General features: G+C 41.7%; 1 protein-coding gene across 4 annotated transcripts in view; it reads right to left on the reverse strand.

The window, feature by feature from the left end:
• zfhx4 (zinc finger homeobox 4) overlaps positions 1–18,935 on the reverse strand; it is a 126,142-nt gene that overhangs the window by 37,619 nt on the left and 69,588 nt on the right. For all 4 annotated transcript variants that reach the window (XM_015028316.1, XM_015028315.1, XM_015028318.1 and 1 more), the window contains exon 6: positions 14,881–15,115. In XM_015028316.1, the coding sequence (XP_014883802.1) occupies positions 14,881–15,115 (235 nt within the window). The remainder of the gene's footprint in view (positions 1–14,880; positions 15,116–18,935) is intronic.

An 18,935-nucleotide genomic window follows, 5' to 3' on the forward strand; every position in this document is an offset into this window, starting at 1 on the left:
TATATATATATATATATGGCAAACTGTTTTTACCTCTTCATTTCATATGTGACAACTTTTTATACAAGCATGTTTAAAGGGAAACTTTTAACATGTTTGTCCTCTACCTACCTACATAAAAATACAAATTGTTGTATTTTTATGTAGGTAGGTAAAGAGGAAGAGGAATAATAACAAAATAAAGTCCTATATGCAAAGAAAATAAGTAAATATATATATAAATATCCATGTAATTCAAATAAAAATCCAAAAGGGAAAAAAAAAAATCCACATGGAACTTGTAATGCATGGCCACATATGTTAACAACACACACATACACACACACACGCACACAGACATGGAGAAATACACACCACAGGGCCGGAGATGATACTGAGCTGCCCTGGAGATGGCATTTGCAGACTGTTACAAATAAGGAGTGTTGGCTTTCCTCTGACTTTCTCAAAAACATGCAAAAAATGTCCATTTCATTACTGGCTAAACAATGTCATATGGGCCCCCACTGGCCCTAATAGAAGCAGACAAAGACAGAGCAGCACACATATGCTTCGAATAAATCAGATTACTGAGGGAGAGTGGGGGAGTGAAAGAGTAAGAGAAAGAGGAAAAGAAAGAGAGACACCGCTAGACACTTAGAGGATTGACAATATTCCCCCTTTTTTTTTTTTGCTACACCCCCCACCCCCATTTTCTCCCTCTTTCCTTTCCTTCACTTTCTTAAGTCTCCTTCGCTCCCCACTCCCCACCCTTTCCTCAGTGGGATCTGTTTTAGATTTGAGCCAGTGCAAGAGCCATATCTCTACCTTATCTCTGCTAGCCGTCAAAAAACAGAAAGCTCCATGTTTCCATGCATTAGACCTCCGGCCCCCTGACATGCCACTTGAAAATCTTTCTGCCGCTTGCAATGGCTGTGCAAGATAATAACAAAAGAGGGTGAAAAAACAGCTAATTTATCATCCAATCAAATGAAACACAGGTTATAAGGCTGGACTGATATTCTTGCATGGAGGCTGCTCTGACACACACTGCTACATCACAGAAAACGTCAGTTCTGCAACCCCAAATGTAACGTAGAGAAACTCCTCAAGTGAGACAATGATTACAGAGCTGCAAAGTGTTATTAGTTTTATGAGAAAGGATATAAGGAATCTGAGAGGTTGTAACATTTCTCAAAGATCCAATTGTGTTTTTTTATTTTTTTATTTTTTATTTTATTTATTTTTTTATAGCTCCGGCAATGCAAAAGCTCCCCTTGATTGACTGTTAAGGAAAGTATTGATTCCTCTTGAAGATGTAACCAAAAAAAAAAAAAAAATAGCATGGGAAGGGTGTGGACTATGTTAACAATTTGAGGAAAGAGGGAAAATCAATATTTAAATGACCCCACATATTGATTAATAATTAAGTCCTAATTGCAGCTCCGCTTGGACTTTCAAGCCGCCCTGTGACAATAGCTCGGAAAGAAGATAGGGAAACATTATTGATACACTTTAACAGTGGTGGTCGCCCAGACATTGCAGACATTGATCCGACCACTTTGCGGTGCCTCTGGCATGCGCGCCCGATCCAAATACACGCGCCGTTTTCAGAGGAGACGCGTGGACCCCGCACCTGCACGGACAAACAAAATGAACACACCTAAGTCGACTGACGGAGCGTAATTAACCTTCATCCGGGAAAAGTCAGAGCTGTCGAATCTGCAGGCTTGACTGCCCATATGTTTGTGTGTGCATGCGTGTGTGTCTATTATAATTACTCCATTAGCTGTGGAATAGATTGACTTTAGATGGGGTTGTTCGCGGTATTATTTTGGACAAAATAAGAGAGTGCGACGAATGAGCGAGTGGCTTTGTGCTAAATCCACGAAAGACTACGCTCATTTTTATTTTATATTCATCTCCTTCAGCCATGTGAGAGCAGGTCTTCATGTTCAAATCTGTGTGTGTGTGTGTGTGTGTGTGTGTGTGTGTGTCCCCATGGGCCTAATCAGGTATCAGGTACCTTTTGTTTTGGGAGCCCATTGATGGATGAAATCTTTATCTGTGCTATTGATCAGGAGGGTGCAGGTCCTAAACTGTCTGTCGAGCTGCCTGCCTACTCCGGCTCTAACAAGATTGCCAGGGCCGAGTATATCAGTTAACATTTAATCAATGGCAGCTTAAGACACTGGGGCTAAGGGAAAGAAGCCCACCGCTTCGGCCCCCTGCCCCAAACCATTACTCGGGATTGAAGCGGAGCAATATGTGGGTGCAAGTGGGAGCTCCAGATGATTACAGGGGATTGGGTCTGCTTGATCACATGTCTTCAGGGGGACTGAGGTGTGTGTCTGTGTGTGTGTTTGTACCTCTGTGTTTACAGACGCAAAAGTGCTCCCTTGTCAATATGTTAATTTGTCCAAAGGAAACAAAAAAATAATAATAAAAATAAAAAATCCAGCTGGAGTTGGAGTGACTTTGAGTCTCAGAAAATTATTGGGGAACTGAATAAAGTGACAGACGTATGATAAAAAAAAAAAAAAAAAAAAAATGCTTTTCAGTTCAAGTTTAAACAGTTTTCTGCAAGTAAAAAATAAAATAAAATTTAAAAAAAAGGGAGCGAGAGAGAGAGAAAAAGAAAGTGAGAGAGAAAACATTAAAACATACACCACGGAGGAAAGATGTGACATATCGGGCATTGCATGATTTTTCTTTTCTGCCTTGCTTGCAAAAAGCCCCCTGATGGTAAAATGCAAAAGAGGAGACTCAGCAAAAAAGAAATATGATCAGTTAGGCTTTTTTCCTTGCTTTTTATTTTTACCATCAGCTCATCTCATAGTAAATGAAACCACATCAGATCTAAGAAACAGATCCTTCCTCTCCCATTTTTTTTTCTCTCCCCCCTCCATTTTAATATTAATGCTCGCAGCGGACATCACCGCGTCTTATTTTGCGAGAATTAAGCTTCTCCTTACAGCTTTTTTTCCCCGCGTCTCTCTATGTGACTTGAGTGTAGCGGCGCACGGAGTTTGCTTGGGGAGGGCGGGGCGGGGGCTTCTCTGACGGGGGAAGCCCCTCTTACGTCCCTGTCTTTCGTCCAAAGCCTGAGAGATTCCCACCACCTAAAAATCAATGTGTGTGAGAGCATATGTGCGCCTGTGTATGTGTGTCAAGGTTTTGTAAGACAAATCTCTCCAGCGTGCGCCGCTTTAGTGCTATTGAACCGGGCTTCGATCACTCGGCCACTGTGAATAATGCAAGGCAGGCTACTGCTCACTTACAGCGCAGGATGCTCGGCCTGTGTGTTGTTGCGTGTGCACGCACGTGTGACAGGATGGTCCTTTTCCCCTCTCGCAAATGCAACAGGGCAGCTCTTCGACGTTCCTCCACTTGGCCCTCTTAATCTCGTGTCAGATACAGGAACTCCCACATTGATACTGTGCGAGTGTGCGAGCGCAGAAGCCGGAGGCTTCTACAGCAGACAGGAAGAGCTTAACTCAGTCGGACAGCTCAGGCCCGCACTTTGACACGCCCTGACTCATTACGTACAGTCGGCACATGGCAGAATATTGCGATTGAGGGGGGGGGAAAAAAAAAAAAAAAAGACCCCCTGCCCCTACCCCTTGCGAACACGCATCGGCAGGAAATCAGGTTGAGCGTGCTCATCTTCATATCCCCGGGTATGTGAAGCAGAGATATTAATAATCTGGATGTTATAGAGTAATTAAAATGATTCCGAGTGATGAGTGTGCTTTGTGGGTGCATTTTATTTCTGTTTTTCTTAATTAAGCTGAAAGATGTGATGTGACACAAACCATACGGGGGTTTTAATGGTGTCCTATACTTGATGTGGCTGGAGGGGACGACAGTTGATGGGGCTATAGGGACAGACAGCATGACACACACACACACACGCGCGCGTGCGCGCGCACAGATGACTAAAACAGATCTAACTGTTCATTGGCCCTGCCTAAGAGGAGCATCTCCTTTTTCGACATAATTATCTGTGTCATCACTTATGAGGCAATTAAACAAACATCAGTTCCTATTTCCTCCCCCTCTGTCTCTCTCCTCTCCACTTGCTCGGTGGCTCTCTTCTCTCATACCATCTGCTCCAATCTCTGCTCCTCCAGACTACGTCTCTCCTCTCCACTCTTCCACTCTCCTCTCCTGTGTGACTTCAGACAAGGTTTCAATTTCAGTATGCTGATTGTCTCATTGCCAACTCCATGCATGTCTAACACTTACTGGCACTCCAGGGACTGGCTATGCTCACCACAGAATGCCTATTTCATTCCACAGGTTTATATTTGTGTGCATGCGCGAGGGGTGATGAGGGTGTAAAATGCCTATTACACCGAGAGTCTGGTCTCTCTTACACCGAAGAGAATTCTCTGGTGCCTAAAGAGCAGAAAATTGCAATGCTCCTCTTCCTCACTCCCCATTAACCTGCTTCTGAAACAAAGGGCCGGGCCGAGACGTGTGTTGCGCGTGGAACGTTTGCACCGTCCACAGCGTCTAACGGGGAGATATACCATCATCCAAAGGCTACAGTCCTTTTGAAGAGCATTCATGCCTCTTGAATGTTTTCTTTCTTTTTTGTTGTTGTTGTTGTTGTAGATATTTTCACAAGCAGTAATCACAAAGATATTTTAATGGGATTTTATGCTACGGATCAACACAAAATAGCAGCTTGAAAGTCTTTTGGGGTAAGTCGCAGAAATTTGTGAACTTCTAGAGACTGAAGTATTTGCCCATTCTTCTGTAAGCTGAAGCTCGACCAGGTTAGGTGAAGAGGCCCTCTGAACCCTCGCTATGTTGTTATCAGTAGGGTTTTGCTGTGCCCTTTTATTTAGCTTCATCTGATCAATCTCCTCGCCTCTGCTAATCAGAAAAGTCCCTGCAGCATGACGTTGCCATCATCATCTTCCTCTTTGAGGATGGTGTGTTCAGGGAGACATGGGGGCAGAATTACTTTTTGGTCTCATATTTCTCCCATAAAGGGAGAAGAAACCAAACAATTTCATTTTTGTTTTGGTCTCTTCTGACCAGAGCATCTCCTTCCATATGATTTACTTGCAAGGCTGCAACACGTTAAAACGTCCAATGTGTACGGCGACTTTTGCCAGACACTGTACTTCTTTCATGTTGTGTTTTTATGTAACAACTCCTCATTAGCATATCTCATTCTGTCACTGCAGTCACCTAAATTTGGCAAAAATCTATATTTTCATGACCTACAATGCACTTGTCCTTCATTTTTCCTCCGTTCCTCCCAACCTGAGGAAAAGCAAAGGGAGACAGCGCCTCGGGAAGAGCTTCAAGATGACTAAAGCAGCAGGCATATTTGTCTAATTTGCACAAAGACATCCACATCAAAGCACAAATCAAGCTCCATGCTCAGTCAATAGATTTTTATCAGTCTATCTATTTCTTGTTCTTTTTTTTTCCCAGCATCCTTTTTCTAACCCTCTGTCACGTTCCTCTTTCTCCCTCTCTATTTTCAGAGCGTTATTAGGACATGATAAAAGCAAAAGGGATGTCATGACACAGGACCCCCTGTTAGCATTAGGAGGTGGGAGAGAAAAAAAAAGCGAACGAGAGAACTTCGGGGGGGGGGAGAGAAAAGATGAAAGAGATTTGTCTGGAAATGATTGCTCACAAGGCATTGATTCTCTGCTTTAATCTCGCACAGTGTGCTCAAATTTCCTATTAGGGAGATGAAGAAAAGAAGTGAGAGGGAGATGGGTCTTGCTCAGATAGGTAGGGAGGTGAAACTTGACATACCTCTGTTTTTTTTTCTCCTTTTTTTCCCTTTTTGGACAGACAAAACATACATTTTTCTTATTCTGGGAAGAGAAGCAGGATTCTGAATGTTTCTCCTCACCCCCCATACTATGCCTTGCTATTAGACCATTAGCCTGCTGTAAGCAAACAATAGAGAGGCACAGCTATTGCTGGTGAAACCCTGAAGGGTCATACGCGCGCACACACACACACACACACACACACACACACAGGCACGCATGCACACACACAAAAACACAACAAGCCTCTGACAGCTGCTGTTACTGCAAAGCTTCCTTTGGTTAGCGACGATTAGCCTTAGCCTATTGGTAATCAATAGCTGCTATCAATTCCATACTGTTATTGATGGATGAGGTAAAGGATTGAAAAAGAAGAGTGAGGAAAAATAGCTGCAAAAGGGGACAATTTTTACCTCTTCAGGCTGGTCTGATTAAACTGCTTTTTTTTTTCTTTCTTTCTTTCTTCCTTTGCCGCATATAGACTTCTTTCAATGTTCATCTGTGAATTGTATCATTGCCGTCGGAGATTAGTGGCTGCTTGGACCCTGCGAGTGCATTGCCTGGTTACCGTGACTCCAGCTCCACACAACCCTCCTCCCATCACTGGATTGTTTGTCTTAATGCTGTGTGACATGGCCCATTGTTTTGTCCATCTGTGGTTAAGAGTCAATGGACAGGGGGTGTATGAGGGGATCAGGGAGGGAAGAGAATGGAGGTGAGAGAGAAGAAGGGAAAAAAAGAGGGGGGGCGAAGGGGTGGTGTGCAGTCAAAAAAGGTAAGAAAGATGGAAACAACAGCTAAAAGGTGAAAAAAAAAATATATATGGAAAGCAAAAAGGTCAAAAAGAACCTGCGGATAAGGATAAAGGTGCAATGACCCTGTGATTTTAATGTGGTTCTTTACATAGACCGCTTCCTGCTCCAGGAGCCTTCGGTGGCTTTCAGTTCCATATGGAGCGGGGGCCTTGAGCTCTTTGTGATATCACCAATATAAAAGACACCATGGCCCCGTGATGCCAGTCCCCTCTTCAAAGGGTTAAGTCATATTTAGTATGCGTCCTCAGAGTTCCATGGCTTTGTATTGTAAATAAGGCTAATGTGGCATTGGTCAGGTATGCTAATTCAGATAATCAGTGCAATTTCTGCAAATTATAACTGTCAGTGTGGTGGGCACAGAACCTTGGCGGAAAACATGAGGGAACAATTTAGCTCGGGTAATACCCCTTCACCAAAGAGCTGCTCAGCTCCAAAAGAAAAACAATCGGCCTGAGCCCATACCGCCCCGACACACCATTTCAAAAATAGTTTATGGTGAATGAAGCTCTTTTTTTTTTTTTTTCCCCCTGAAGCACAAGTCAGGCCGCTGCCCTTTTTTCTTCTATGCGCACACACAGACCACAAAGTAATTATAATTTGCTTGGATGGAATTATTCAAAAAGTGACCACATCTTTTACTCCCACTGCAAGAGAATATGGTTTTGGGAAATATGGGCTAAATTGCTACTTGACGAAAATATAATAATATACATATATGAATGTGTCTCATTTTGATTTGACAAATGATTTAAAATGCAGCACATTGTCTCCAACTAATTGCACAGTGATTGAAAAAAGGAACCTCTGGAGTGAAATCCCTCAGTCTCATCAGGGACTACGTTTTTTTTTTTAGGCTCCTTTTGGGCATGCAAAAATAACATTCCAAGATTTTGATGATGGGAGGAACGAATCTGACAGAAATGTGTGGACTTACAGTCCGTAAACTCGCTAGAAGAGACAGAAAGGCTTTAAGTAATTAATTCATTTGAATCAAAGCTGACAAACAGGCAGAATATTTGTGTACCTTAAAGGGACAGTGAAGTAAGGCTCTGTTAAAAGGTTTTTAACCCATTCACATGCTTTTAACAATCTAAAAAAATATATTCTACTGATTTTTCCTCCTCTTAAGCATATAAATATGGAAAAAAAAAAACATTTTTGCTAATTGTATAACGTTCATTACAATGGACGCCACAACTAATGAGCATACAATGTCATAAAAACTAATGCACAAAGGCCATAATTTTCACAAAGATTTTAGTGAATGACTTATCTTCAGCGAATATCTCATTTTTTAAATATGGATCTAGATTAGATGTTACTGATGAGTAACTGGGGCCAATAATGTGCTAGTTAATGTAACCCATGCTCAGAAAAATAAAATGAAAGGGAATAAAAATAAATCTGAAAAGAAGAAATAAAGTAATTCATCACAGTCCCTGAAAGATAAATCATTCACACTGCGAAAACAGGAGATCTCGTCTCATTGTATTTCTTTAAAACAATTTTTGTTGGCGTTTTTCTTCTTCTGCTCTTGATTCTGATGTTAATTTTCCGTATCTGCTGCTTGTTTGGAGACACCCACCGACTGACATTATCATTGTCCCTGTTGCTGTGCACATCGTCCCAAATACCTGCGCTGGACATAAACATCCGCAGACGCTCCTAAAGAACCCCAGCAAGTGGAGAACAGATTTCCCCATTGATGTCACAGAAGACTCACAGACTGCAAAGCCAGTATAAATTAGGCCTTAGATGTCTTTAGCCAATGGAAATTTTGTTGTATGCGAATAAACAGAAGTCAATGATTATTTAACAGGAAATGGAAGTAGTGCGCCACCGCTAATATACCTGCTAGAAACTTAAGCTACAAAAAACAAGACATTTAAAGTGCTTCTTGTTAGAGTAACTGTCAGATTTAAATTAAAACACACACAAAAAAAAATAAAATAAAATAATATTAATGATATAGTGGTTTAATTGTTCGCACATAGCATTGTTCGCAATGCTTTGTGCAAACAGTTTTCACTTTCTATGAAAAAACTGTCCAACGGAAACATGACAACCGTTTAAATTTTCATGAAATTGCATTAGCATGATGTTTCTGAGATTACAATGGATTTACAGGGAAATAGGTGGACCTTATTCTTGGCTTCTATTTTCATTTCAGTCTTCACATTTCTACCCAAGGCGGTTGTCTGCTGCGGGATACAAGATACAGATCAAGATGTAATGCGGATCTAGATATACATTTGGAAACTTGACTTTGGATCAGTCACTGGGTTTTTTTATTTTTTTTTATTATTTTTTTTTAGAAGAACCAACTAAAGTAGCAGAGTACAGCATTTTTTTACTCTTGTTACTCACAAAAAAGTATGAAAACTATTTTTATTATTTGTGCAAAACACATATATCCAGCCTTCCACATACTAATTAATTCATACAGCTTTTGCTAACAGAAATACTACGTAATCTTTGCTACTGCTTGCACCACAGTGAAAGTCAGTGGATTTTGACTTATTGTTGCTTAAAAGCTTTGAACAGAATGCTAAAATTCCAGAACTGTCCCTTTAATATATTTGTCAAAGTAAAAACGTTGATATTTAGAAGATAATCTAATTCTCTCTTGGTAAACTTATAAAGACAAAATGGCCACCCCTGTACGAACGCTGGTAATTATTTAGCTCTGGGAGTATGTTCTATGATTTCTGTCACTCTAGTGGGCATTTGCGAATGTTTATGTAATGGCCACAAATTACTGAGACAAACCCTGGAAATAGACTTCTGTCTGAGGAGAGACCTTGCCCAAAACGGAAAAAAGAAAAAAGAAGACAAAAACCACTGGAATGACAAAAACCACCTCCACCACCCAGAGGGAGAAAAAGGATGAAATTAAGTAGTGAAAGTAAGGCGGGAGAGAAAACCTAATACCTCAAAGGTTTTTTGGAGTCAAGACTCTTAAAATGCTCCTTGTGGAAACAGCAGAGCTCGTTCCAACAACGAGAATCAGACGATCGTTTCTATGTGTTCGTAGCGATTCGGACGCAGCTCGAGATGCAGCTTGGGTGGAGTGTGCTGGAGCCCACTTCTGCTGTGCCCCTGTTCCATCACTTCCTTCTGGATGAACACAAACACGCCTATATCCTCACACAAGCGCAGGGATAAGAGGAGTGCATTAGGCTCTGTTTTTTAGCCTACAGCTGCTATGTAAATGGTTGGCGCGGCTACACTAATTTGACAAGGACCAAAGAAAAAACAAAAAAAAACAAAAAAAATGTCCCAGAGCCTTATCACTCAGAGGAAAAAACAAAGGGATCCGGAACACAGAAACACTGCGACACATGCACACACTCGCGTACACACAAGGGGTCGTGCACATGATAAAAGTGTTGTTGGTCTCTCTAAGTCAGAAGAGGTCTTTTGTTTAAAGGGGGGAAATCAGACAAAGAGGGTCCTCTCCCTCCCTCTTTAATGCATGTCGGGTGGTGGGTGGATGGGTGGGTGGGGTGGTACAGCGCGATGGAGATGTGTGGATGGTGGGTTGGTGGAGTATGGATGACAGGCTGGGCTCTCTGAAATAATTACCTCCATAAGATCCCATCTCGTTTTCCTTTTCTTTTTTTTTTTTTTTTTGGTGAGAGGGAGAGAGGGAACACAGAAGGGGGGAAAATGACAGAAAGTATGCAGAAAAGGCCCCATGTTTCTGCTCGGTCTGACTTATGCAGAGCTTTACACATGATGGAGAGCAGGGCTAATGGTCGAGGTTACACACTCACACATGCACACGCCAACTGCACCTCGTAGCGATGTGCTTTGTGGCTAAACAAATGGTGAAATGGTTGAAACGGAGCCGACAACAGAAAAATCACTGCAACAACCGAACTTCAGAGAGTCTTAATGTCTCCAAAAATCCACCTAAAACAAATAGTTGAAATTATGAAACTGATGATGGAATACCCATGACTTGCCATTTATCATAGTTTTCTTTCCTTTCTTGTCTTTTTTTTTTTTTTGGTTGCTTGAATTACACTAAACAGCTCCATTCAGGGTTCATTGAAGAACAGAGAGAGAGAGAGAAAAAAAATCTAATTCTTCTAATCACTTTTGGACGACCCTCAAAGAAAAATGGCATCCGCGTCCTCCATGTTGAGAGGGAATTCATTTATGCTCGCTCTTCTGATGCAAACTGGCATTTTTTATAAACTCAATTTACTTCATCGCTTATAATTGTACACAAAGAGACACTTTAGCTCAGAAATGTGCACACAGTGGGGCTTTTTGTATGAAAGGGACCGAGATGAAAGATCACCATGAAAACTTTTTAGCGTGTGCACAGTGGCTATTCACTCCCTGCACTGTTCATTCACATAACTGTGTTTATCTTGAGACGCATTTCCAAAAATTAGACTTAAATGGGTAAACAATAGTGAAATTCCCCCCCCAAAAAGTAAATAAAACAGTACTCACAAACATAATCAAACAATGCACCACTAGTGTTGCTGCTGTCTTTGTTGAAAACACTTTTTTTTACCCTTACAGTGTCTCCGCATTGCCGTATCCCTAATTGGGCCATAAAATCTGCATCCAAATTGTTTAATGAAAGCCATTCACATGTACATAAAGTCCAGAGCATTAGAACTCTTATTCCCAAATGAGCCTATAATTATCTGGCTGGGTTCCAAGTCCCAGGCTTTAAGAGAAAGATACCGGTCAGCACTTAAATTAATCTTTTTCATACCGGCCTCTAATGAACAGAAAATGCTCGAGTCAGGAGTTGCAGCCCCAGAAAACTAACAGCCCACATTCACACATGCACAAAAACACGCATCACCCTCAAACCCAAGACTGGTTAAAAATGTTGCCGACTATAGAAACTTTTGCCACCTTTAAAACAGTTACATCATCTATCATTATGGATACATACAGCAGTAAACTGCAAGTATATTTTATCATAGCAAAATTTGTGCATTCTTGTAGAAAAAAAAAACCCACTAGACTAATTTTATAAGACAAGAAGGTGATCCTTATATGTTACAATCAACTCTCCGTCTGGGAGTAATGAGTCCTCATGCCGCTAGTTCTCACCGTATTGATCAAGTCCTGTCTGGTTAGACGCTTTTCAGATGCAACTTCCTCTGGTGAAATAACTAATTACTGCGGGATCTGGGTGCAAGTGTGAGAGAGTTAACCTCAACATTTCGTTGCATCCTTGTTTGCGACTCTTATTTCGATGCTAAAAAGGAAGTACTGTAGTTCTTGAGTGGCACTGTTCTGTTTGTCAGAGTCGGCTAATAGAGAGACATCATCGTCTGACTGGACCACAAACCGCTTCAAAAGCACCCCGGGATCCTTCACCACTTTTAAATCGTATGTGGCAGCGTTTTGGCTTTCCGTGGAGAAAAGAATCATTGACAGAATAAATGAGTGAAGTTCTTTGTAGGGAATGTGAAAATACAGTATCTGGCTATTGTTACTGCGACACTTTTGTTGCTAAAGTTAGCATCTGCATCAAAGCTTGACGGTTTGGTAACTGGTCGAAATTTGAGCCACTGAGACTGATCAACTCTAAACTAGACCATTCTACAATAGGGACAGATTTTTGTAAAGAACAATTTGAGATTTGAGAAACATTTAATAGTTCCAAAATAGCTTTTGGCAGTAAATCCATTTTAGATTTTCACAAGCAGCAAAACAAAAATATGTAGTCAAGACTCAACTGAAGTTGCTAAAGTTACAAAACAAACAAAAGAGGACATTCTGAATTTTAGCCTGAAATTGTCGGAAAATCTAATCTTTTTTTTTTCTTTTTTTTAAATTAGACTTTGCTTTTTATAATTAATTGATCTATATCCAGAACTGAGTATTTATGCCAATATAATAATGCAACTGAAACATTAACCATGTGAAAATCTGTTCAGTGAAAATATACAGCAAAATATGCATCTAAATAACCCTGATTTAGCATCCTGTGTGCTGCAGTCTGGATCTGTTTGTCCTCAAACCTGTGGCGAAAGCAAACGTCCGAGCAACAAATGTGCCGCATTTTATCAGAGAGAGAGGTGCAGAAGGCAAACATTGCTTTTGACAGCCTCAAAACCCGCTTGTGTTACCTAACCAGTGATGTTAAAAGTGGCTTAAAGCTTCTGTTTGGACTGAAAAATAAAAAAAAATAAAAAATGGACATGAGCAGGAGTCGGAGGGAGACTCAACAAGCAGGACAAAAAAGGAGAGAGGGAGAAAGAGGGAGGGATGGCGGGGCCAAGATAAAATGTAAGGTAATGATTTATCTAAGCATGTTTTGCTGCTGCACCCTGTTTCTCACCAAAGCTTTGATCCATGTGTAATTAAAACCAAACGTCCGCCAGCATCATTCCTATTTCTGGACTGAAATCTCCTCTCCTCTCTCCTGTTCGTGTGAGTGTGTGTGTTCTGATTCATACATATTAGTGAGTCTCAGCCTCCATCTGTTTTTGGGAGTAAAGGCACAGTATAAACAGGATACTTTGGGGTGCACTGCTTTAAATATGCACATGGACTGACACACACACACACACATGCACAAAATGGATGGATGGCATAATGGTGTGCAGAAGTTCTGCTGAAAACGTGGGACCCCCTTCCGACTCCCCTGCACCAACACTCCGCCTCACTCTACCCATTCCTTCAGGTCAAGCAAAGCAAAAGCAAGTTAAGCACTCATTTTCTCCCAGCAGCATTAACATAGGGATGACTAAATAATGGACCCTGACTCAGTCTTCTGGTTTAAATTAAAGCACAGCCCCCTCCTCTTACACCCTGCAACCCCTCACCAACCATCCAACCCCCACTCAAAGAAGGGGAAAAAAAAAAAACGATTAATCTTTTTTTTCCTCCTTTTTTTTTGTCTCTCTGAATGTTTTACAGTTCTGTTACACTTATTAGCTGCTGGCAGGACGGAGACTCTTAAATGAAAGCCAAATTGCTTTGGTCATGAGAAAGGAAATGAAAGCTCACTCCAGGGAGAGACTGTGTAGCCATAGCATACATGAGAGTGTGTGTCAGCAATGCATGCGTGTGTATGCGTGTGTGTGTGCGTACGGGCCTTCCTCTGTGAGATCCTCCCAAGGTGAAATTTCATAAGCTGACTGCTTGCCGGCCTGGGATGTCCCTACGCATGGGACGGTGTGTGCTTGTGTGTTTCAAATATAAGTGCGGCAGCCTAATGGGAACAGCATGCTCATTTTGGGGAGATTAGGGAGAAACGGACGGGTCTGCATCGAGAGACGTGATCTGGATGCGAAGGCCCAAGAAAAGAGGGGAATAAAGGCAGGAGCATGTAACAATTAATACAGAAAAAAAACAAAGGTGTACTGAGAAACTGACATCTGATCGGAATCAGCTGATTTCGATCTTCATCGTCGCAGACCGAGGGGCGGATGACGGAAACTTTACCCAATGAGTAAACAAAATCACAGCCGGGTCTCGCCGACAACTCTAGGGTGTTGAAGTTGTGACTGAGAGGAGCAGGGTTGAATTTGTCAATTTTCTGTTTCAGTGACTTCTTTTTAACTAAGGCGAGGGAAACCGAAGGATGGTAATCTAGTTTAAAAAGAAAATTGAAAATTAAAAAAAAATAAAGCGGTTATGTTTGTGCAGAAAGAGAGAAACAGAGACGGAAAGATGGAGAAATTTAAAGCAGGTAACAGGAAGGCTGAAGGTAGAAGAGCTCATGTCCTCTGTTTTATCCTTTTGGATTCCGACCACTATCTGTCACTGAACATGCTGAAACTGGAACATGGGCAGGCTTTTGAAAATCTCAGAGTTCCCCAGTTTGAAATACAAATTCACAGTGTGTTTGTCTTTAAATTTAATAAAGAGATATAAGGGTAAAACAATAAGTTTTACCTAGAGCGACTGTCTCTCAGGAAAAACTGTGATGTCAATGATTGCTTAGGCATAAGTGGTAGAAAAAGAACACAGTGAATGCGTCTTGTATTACATTATTCTCCTCAAACAAAAATAGGAACCAGCCAAAATCTGTATTGGCAGATAAAACCTTTACAAAAACCACAGGCTGGAAACTGGCCACAAAACTCTGATTAGTCCATGTTTAGAAGAAAAGATGGGCAATATGAGCAAATAAAGAAAAAATTCCTGACAAAACTGTCAAAAAAAAAATGCACGTTAAAAAAAAAGAAAAAAGAAAGTATGTAAAAGATAAGCTACCATTGAGACAACCTAATAAATCCAAGTTGGGACGACTAAAACATAAGAAAGCAGGTTTAACTGCGTGGAGCACAGACCTGGGCTGGCGGGGCACTCCTTGACTTGAAACATTTCATGCAGGCTCAGTCCATCGTCATCCCCTCCCAGGCCTTGCTGGTGCAGCTGGAGTTTCCTCAGGCCTTCGTTCTGCTGGTGGCGAGCAGAGCGGGCGTGCTGCACCAGGTTGAGGCGGGCCTTGGTGGAGTAGTCACACAGAGTGCAGAGGTAGACACATGACTCTTGACTGTAGGCGCTGTCCTGCTTCTGCAAGTGCTGCGGGACAGAGCAGAGGAACGGGTATTAGCAAGTCGCACAAAAACACCGAGTCCTGGTTAATATGCTTAACCCGCAAAAGCGGCCCCTTGCGCAGACGTTTAAAACGAACCGCGCACATTTCCTGTGATTGAAAGACTTTAAAGATTTTTTTTTTTTTTTTTTTTTTTTTTTAAAGTCCGGGTTTGTGTTTTGTCTTTGCCACATGCACTTTGTCCGGCTCTCCTCATTGTCGGCAGCTGTGGGGGTTTCTCATTCAACGTGTGCTGTCAGTTGCAAGCCCTTAATTTTCCAGTTGCCTCTTTAATGGCATTGCAGCCATGCAAAGCTACCCCCTACCTCTTGTCCCGCCCTCTGTGTTGTGTAGGTGCATGAACCCACATGCACGCCAACCCCCTCCACCTCACCCATCCCACCTTGCCCTGCTCCCATACACCCAGTCAAGCCAAGCATATCAAGTGTGCTTCTGTTGTTGCTGCCGGGCTAATGAACAATGCACAAAAACAAAAGAGCAGGCCAAGCTTTTATTATCTGATCCTCGGGGGGGGGGGGGGGGGGGGGACGGAGAGCGCGGACGCAGGGAGCAGAAGAGAGCAAAGCGTGGAGACAGATACACAGAGGTGGCTCATGAAGGTTGGTTCTACTTTGTTAAGATTTATTCACAGTGCTTTGTGAGAAACAGGTGCAGAGCTTCATACATTAATTAATACGTACAGCGGTATGCGTGCGTGTGCGCGAGTGTGTGAATGTGCGGGAACTGGCTCTCATATCCTCCTATAGGAAGATGTTTCCTTCATGGTGCAATTAAAAATTAGACAGGTAATATTTTCATATTCTTGCATCATTTCATTTAGAGCAAGGAGAGACTTTAAAAAAGATGCACGTGAAGGAGGAGGATGTGAGCGTATGTGTGTGTGTGTGTGTGTGTGTGTGCTTTGGATGTTCATGTGTGTGGAGGGAGGAGTTAGGCGCAGGTGTGTGAGTTCAACACCCCCCTCCCCTTTTCCCATTTTTCCCTTTGACAATCAGGGATTAGCAACATAGCTACAGCCGCTAACACATCTTTTCTCTCTGTCTCTCCCTCTTTCTTTCCTTTTGTAGGGAATCTAGCGAGGTTTTTTCTCACGAGACGGTGGGACGTCCCCTCGCAGTCAGAGGGCCCTTTCAGAAGTCTTAAGTTTTAATTAAGTCGGAGTTGTCAGAAGAAAGCTCCCCTAGTCCAGAGCTCAGGGCCATTAATTACAGCTATCTTTGTTTCTCTGTGAAAGGAGTCCTCCTCTGCTTTTCCTCTCTTTCTTTGCTTCTTTTCTTTCATCCCCTCCCTCTTTTACAGGAGAACCGGACTGCTGAGCCTTTCTGTAGGAACCACACACGTGTGCTGCGTTAGCAAACAAGCATTTATCACTGGCAAAGGCAAGAATATTATAAATTTTCGGGGCTTTTGTTGTAATCAAAATTTTATCAACTACTCCAAATAGCACGGCAATGGATTCTAATAAGAATCTAGACTCTAAAAAGTAATACTTTCCGCAACACAATGCATAAAAATGCCACTACAGTTTTCTCGATGGACACTCTTTCAATGTGTTTTACGTAAAGTGAACCAGTAATATCTTCACCTTTAATCTTGTTATTATGACACGAGAAATGCGACACAGTAAAAACTCTGCAGTTTCTCATTGCTGAGACTGTATGTAGAAGCTACCAGGTCAGAGGCAGCATAATAAGGTTTCAGAAGCTGGTTTCTAAAAGGAGACTGTACTTTCTTTCACTCCGACCATGAGAGAGCAAGATTTTCAGCAGATAACACGAAGGGTAAACGGACTTCAGCAAAATTTAAATTGTGTCCATCATGTAAGGTTTGGAAAGCCTTTGAAAATTTTAGAGTAATGATCTCTAACTAATGTTTTTGATAAAGTAAAATGCTGAATACTGTGCGATGTCCACTCCATAGTCATTTTCTCTTTCTTTAAAAAGATCAATAAAGTGGTATGAATTGCATTTCTTCACAAATCGGAATTGGCAGAGCAAAAAATAAAATAAAACTGGAAAACTACAATATTTTTCTTAAGTTACTGTGCATTTTTAAATTGTCTCACCACTTAATCATGCTTTCATTTGTACACCTTAGATTTAATCAATCAGTCAATCAAATGTTGTTTGTATAGCACATTTCAGCAGCAAGGCATTTCAAAGTGTTTTACATAATTAAAATAAAAACAGCATTAAAACATTATTTTTACTATAGAGACAAGAGACCAGGGTTAATGCTGTAAAACTGTTTTTAAAGGCAGTCATGTTCCATGCAGATGCCTCCAGTAAGATTCTTATTGAAAGACCAACTTATTATTTACAGCTACCCCTTAAGGCACGGCCACAGAGAGAATGTTTCACAGTGTCAAAATTAACATTTTCATATCCATTCAGCTGCGGTCTAAAACACCACACATCCCTCAACTTATGTTGTAAGGTTTTTAGGATGTGAGGCGTCAGCTGGGAGCAGTCGAATGATATACTTGGTGTTGAACCAGGCTGCCGGATAGGTTTAGGCTAAATATTAATTCTCTCCCCATCAGCACATTCCAGAGGGTTTGTCTAAGACCAAAACTAGAGGCTGTCTGTCGCTCCGTGGAACTCTGCGGGCCAGAAACGCAGGCGGCCTGGTGATCACAGGCCAGAACCATCCATGATTTATGAACTTTTAAAAGAGCACTTTGACTCCTGCCAGGCGTGGGCTGTGCAACGCATATTCAAACACACAAACACACTGTTTCTGCTCCTGGATTTGCGTCTTTATGCGTCTGCTCGCAATGTGTGTGTAATTTATGCCGTGGAAGGATTGTCTGTTTGGAAATGCGCTGCACGAACATTTGTATTGAGTGTCTTTGTGTGTTATGTGGTAGAATGGCTCAAAAAAAAAAAAAAAAAAAGGGCCATCGATGTCAATATGGCACCTTTCCAAAGTGGCTGGTGGTTAATTGTTGTGGATTAGTGTTTGGCAAACAACCAAATAAGCTAACACTCCCCGTGGGCCAATGAAGATCAGCTAAACAGCGTTCCCCGGGTGAACCTACACATGGCGCAGATGGCTAGTGATGACAGAGGAGGAGGATGCACACCCATCGTATAAATGAAATACAAATTACAACTCTCGTGAGTTCCTGTTCGCCTGTCAAAAGCACAATATTGTCAACACTCAATCATACACACATACACGCATGCACTCACTGCAGCGTGTGTGAGGCGAGGGGAGGGGAGCCAATATGACAGGTAAAGGAGGCTCCCCTGTGTAGTATTTTTTTTTTCCTTTTTTACCTCTGCTGCTGCTGTGTGTCTGTTTATGTGTGGATGACAGAGGACCGCATTCATTATGCAGAATGAAATGTTTACAAAACACCTTTCCTCACACACACATACATACAAAATGCGTGCACGCACCTCCTCTCCACTCGCTCGCTCGCTCGCTCACTCACTCACGAGGATTTGTGGGGAGAGTCTCTGCGCCGCTGTCTGATATCCATTTGTTCTATCTGGGGTGACAAAGCTGCCTCATTAACTGAATTCTTAATAAGCCAAGCCAAAAGACATCTTTTCACAACTTCTTTTATCTCTCCGTGCACACAAAAACGCGAGTTTGTGTGTGTGTGTGTGTGTGTGTATAAGGTTTCAATCCATCCATTCTTCTGGCTCTGTGTGTTTGGTTTTTATGCATGGGTAATTTCCACTCTTCATTTTACCTCATAAGTGTATTTTGGGGCCTGTTTATTATTTTAAACCCCTTTTTTTTTTTTTTTTTTTGTGTGTGTGTGTGTCTTTTTGT

Source organism: Poecilia latipinna, unplaced genomic scaffold, assembly GCF_001443285.1.
Source record: "Poecilia latipinna isolate Pla-1442-1.1 unplaced genomic scaffold, P_latipinna-1.0 Scaffold120, whole genome shotgun sequence".
NCBI lineage: Eukaryota > Metazoa > Chordata > Actinopteri > Cyprinodontiformes > Poeciliidae > Poecilia > Poecilia latipinna.